The 3,477-nt window shown below is 35.3% G+C and overlaps 1 protein-coding gene across 1 annotated transcript; it reads left to right on the forward strand.

The window, feature by feature from the left end:
* Positions 1-284: 284 nt before the first annotated feature.
* On the forward strand, positions 285-2,771 carry LOC106693907 (uncharacterized). The gene is made up of 3 exons (XM_014443451.1): positions 285-477; positions 2,081-2,137; positions 2,571-2,771. The coding sequence occupies exons 1-3, from the start codon at positions 285-287 to the stop codon at positions 2,699-2,701; spliced, it is 381 nt and encodes a 126-aa protein (XP_014298937.1). The 3' UTR covers positions 2,702-2,771.
* The last annotated feature ends 706 nt before the right edge of the window (positions 2,772-3,477 follow it).

The raw sequence follows: 3,477 nt of genomic DNA on the forward strand, positions 1-3,477 counted from the left end.
AGCATCCCCACTCCCGTCTTCTAAGCATAGTCGCCTGTAATTAGTGAGCCAAAGCAAGAGAGCGAATGTCGGTGCGTATGTATATTACACACTGTTTAATACTTGCTTGTATTTAAGCATTTAACGTATGTTAGTATATGTGAAAAGTTGGTGAGCTAATACTACTGTACACTGTATGCGGCTGCGTATTACACCTTTTTAGTAAGAAGTCAGCGTGGTGTGTTATTATTAAACAGTGTTTGTGAGTATTTTTATATCTTGTGCTAAATAATAAATTTTATAAGATGCCGAAAACTAATGCCGAAATGTGTCGTCAATATCGACGAAAAAAAAATAAAAATAAGTTTAAAATAAAAAAAAAACCAGGAAAAAGTTCAACAGAACGCAGTTGCGAGTTTCGTGCACGTAAAAAACAATTATTGAACAATCAAAATAGATGTCCACATACAAGTGTTAATGTGACTGATGCAATAAATGGTAAGTGTAAATATTTATTAATCCTATTTTAAGTATAAACTAACATTTCAATGTTTTTCAATCAATAAATTTGATTTTTATTTTATACTGATCATAGATTATATATATATATATATATATTGTAACGTATTTTTTTTTTACTTAATACTTAGATAACTCGATTAAGCGTACGAAAATTTACACGTAACTTATACCCCAATAAATTTACTCAAATACACAAACTCAAAATACACAAATCGGGCTACGTTACACTTCGCCCACCGATCACTCCTCTCATTTCCTCCAGATCCTGACGGGCGCCAGCCAACTTTTATTTCCCCGGTATCGGCAACCGGCCTAAACGTACAAGGAAAATCAAAATCTGTTATCTAAATCCTTCGGAGATGAGAGAAATGAACGGTGGTAGCGGCATGTCCTGGTGCGCTCAGTATGCTAGGTTGTGGAGAGAGGGTCGCGGTCCTTTTTACGCGGAGGAAGCAGATTAATTAAAATTAAATTAAACAAAATAAAGTAAAGAAAACTACATAAAATATCGTAAAGAGGACGCGAGAGCGACGCGAAGGGCCCAATCGGCTCGCGGTCGAGTACTCTCGGTCCCTCAGACAAATAAATACCTGAGTATGACATCGGGAACCGCTCGTGGACGACGAATCACGAAACTTAACACAATTCCAGATAATAATCAAATTAAAATGAATAATGCGGTAACTCAAGACGGCAAAATCACGACAAACGGCTCCAAAACTCAACCAATAGAGCCACAAGCTCCAAACGACAACAGCCAAGGGTGTGGTCGAGGCCTAACTTTGGGGCTCTCTGACTCACAACCACTCGCTCCAAGACTCCAAACTCGACTACTGGGTCGACTCGTATTCGAGCGAATCCCAAATCCAACTCTCGGACACCATGGTCCGTTCTCCACTACCGTGCTCTCGTCTCCTACTCCATTCTTGTCTCCTCTCTACTACTCCCAGTCACTCACACATTCTCGCCTGTCCATCCATTCTTCCCCCACCGCATACAAGCCGTGGACTCGCGGGTCTTCCCGCGGTATCACTCCCCGTGATATCCGGAGTTAGCGAATCTTTAGCTTCCTCGAGCATCGCAAACGAGGCCTGCCATTCCCAAATAAACGTAAACGTACCCCAGCCAACTCCGGGTACCAACTCGCAGGGGCGGCGACATCTCAGTCGCTCCTCCGCTATCACCACGTCAACCCCGAGAGCTAGGCCTAGGCCTAGTCGTCATCACTGGTCAGGAGGCACGGTATTTTGGCCACTATCCGCAACACAGCTAAACATCCCTCGTTAAATCCACGCTCAACCACACAGACACTCCAAAACATACAACATAACTTACCCATACTCGTACTCTCCACACACTTACTACTCCGCACACGTACTCCATACTCTCTACTCACTATTTCCTACACTCAACTCAACACCCGTACTAACTCTATCACTCTCTAACACACAGACTCACGCTTACTCCACCTCTAACTCCATCTCCTCGGCAATGTAACGTCACAATATATATATATATATATATATATATATTCTCAATACAACACGTGTGTAACCTTATTTATTTTATTCTGTTTTAGACGTCTCTCAGCAACAAAATAGTGTCCCAACGGGATATAATTTTGTAAATAATGATTGTAAGTACTAATAACTAATACTAACTTTCATCATTTAATTTTAAATAATTTAGACAAATTTTAAAATTTAATAATTTAATTTAAAAATATGTACTTAATTTACAATTCGTGATTTTAAAAAAATATTTAAAGAAATTTAATTTATTTTTGAATTGTAAAATAAATTGAAAAAAAATTCAAAATTCAAAAGATATTTAAAAAAATAGTAATTTAATTTTAAGCTAAAGGATAGATAATTTTTAAATTACATATAATTGAATAACGATATTTGAAAATAATCATTATCATAAAATTAATTTTTAAAATTAATTTTATATACATTTTTAGAATTTACGATATAAAAAATTTTAGTTTCTTAAGGAATTGATTCTCAATACACAATTGATAACTCGTTACATACTTTGAATTGTTTTTTTTTTAAATAACCCTTCAGTAGATGTACAGCCAGAAATTCCATACTCACGGTTTCGCCGAGATAAGTTTGCTCATGAAGAATTTAAACACAAGTGTTTAAACAATATGTTTGGTCATAAGTGCTCCGTTTGTGATCGATTGTGGTTTTAGAAAGATTTAAAATCACCACGTGTTGAAGATGAACAATTATTAAGTGTAATGGTTGAAAATTATAATACAGTTCAAGATATTTTACTGTGCAACACGTTAAATAGAATATAAAATATCTTCTAAAACTAATCAAAATACTTTTATTTTTAAACAAGTAAACTTTGTAATTATCCTACCCTTGTTGTATATATTCATCTCATTCTATTGTCGATTCACTGACGTTTCACTTCTGTCGTGTGTGAATCGCACACACACATTTTTTTTTTTATTTTTTTAAAGTGAATGCATGATATCTCAAGAATATTTTGTCAGAATTTCAAATCGATTAGAGCAAAATTGACAAAGTTATCAGTATTTTTGTACCTCTCGGTTTTCATACCTACACTATCCGAGCGCTTGTTAATTGGCAGATGTTTCGCTCACTCTACAATACCTAATGTAACCTCTCAGTTTGACTTATAGAAATTTCAACGTAAATGCAAACGTATTTATACCTGAACTGCAAATTTCGTCAGTGTGAGGTAAGCCGATAAAATTCGCTTAGGAACGATTTATACCAGATCTTTTAGTGTTTAAAACTTTATAGCGTTCTCCTAAAAATTAACGTTTTCGCAGTCCGGTGGTCATCATCACTTAAAAACTACTGCACCGATCGTTTTGAAATTTTGAACACAATTCCTGTACATAATTTACGACATAACGCTAGTGAGCTTTTTTAATATTTATTAATAATTCGTATTTTTTAATAACAAAATAAGTCAATTTTTTCTCTAAAA

The sequence above is a fragment of the Microplitis demolitor genome, chromosome 2 (genome assembly GCF_026212275.2).
Source record: "Microplitis demolitor isolate Queensland-Clemson2020A chromosome 2, iyMicDemo2.1a, whole genome shotgun sequence".
Taxonomy (NCBI): domain Eukaryota; kingdom Metazoa; phylum Arthropoda; class Insecta; order Hymenoptera; family Braconidae; genus Microplitis; species Microplitis demolitor.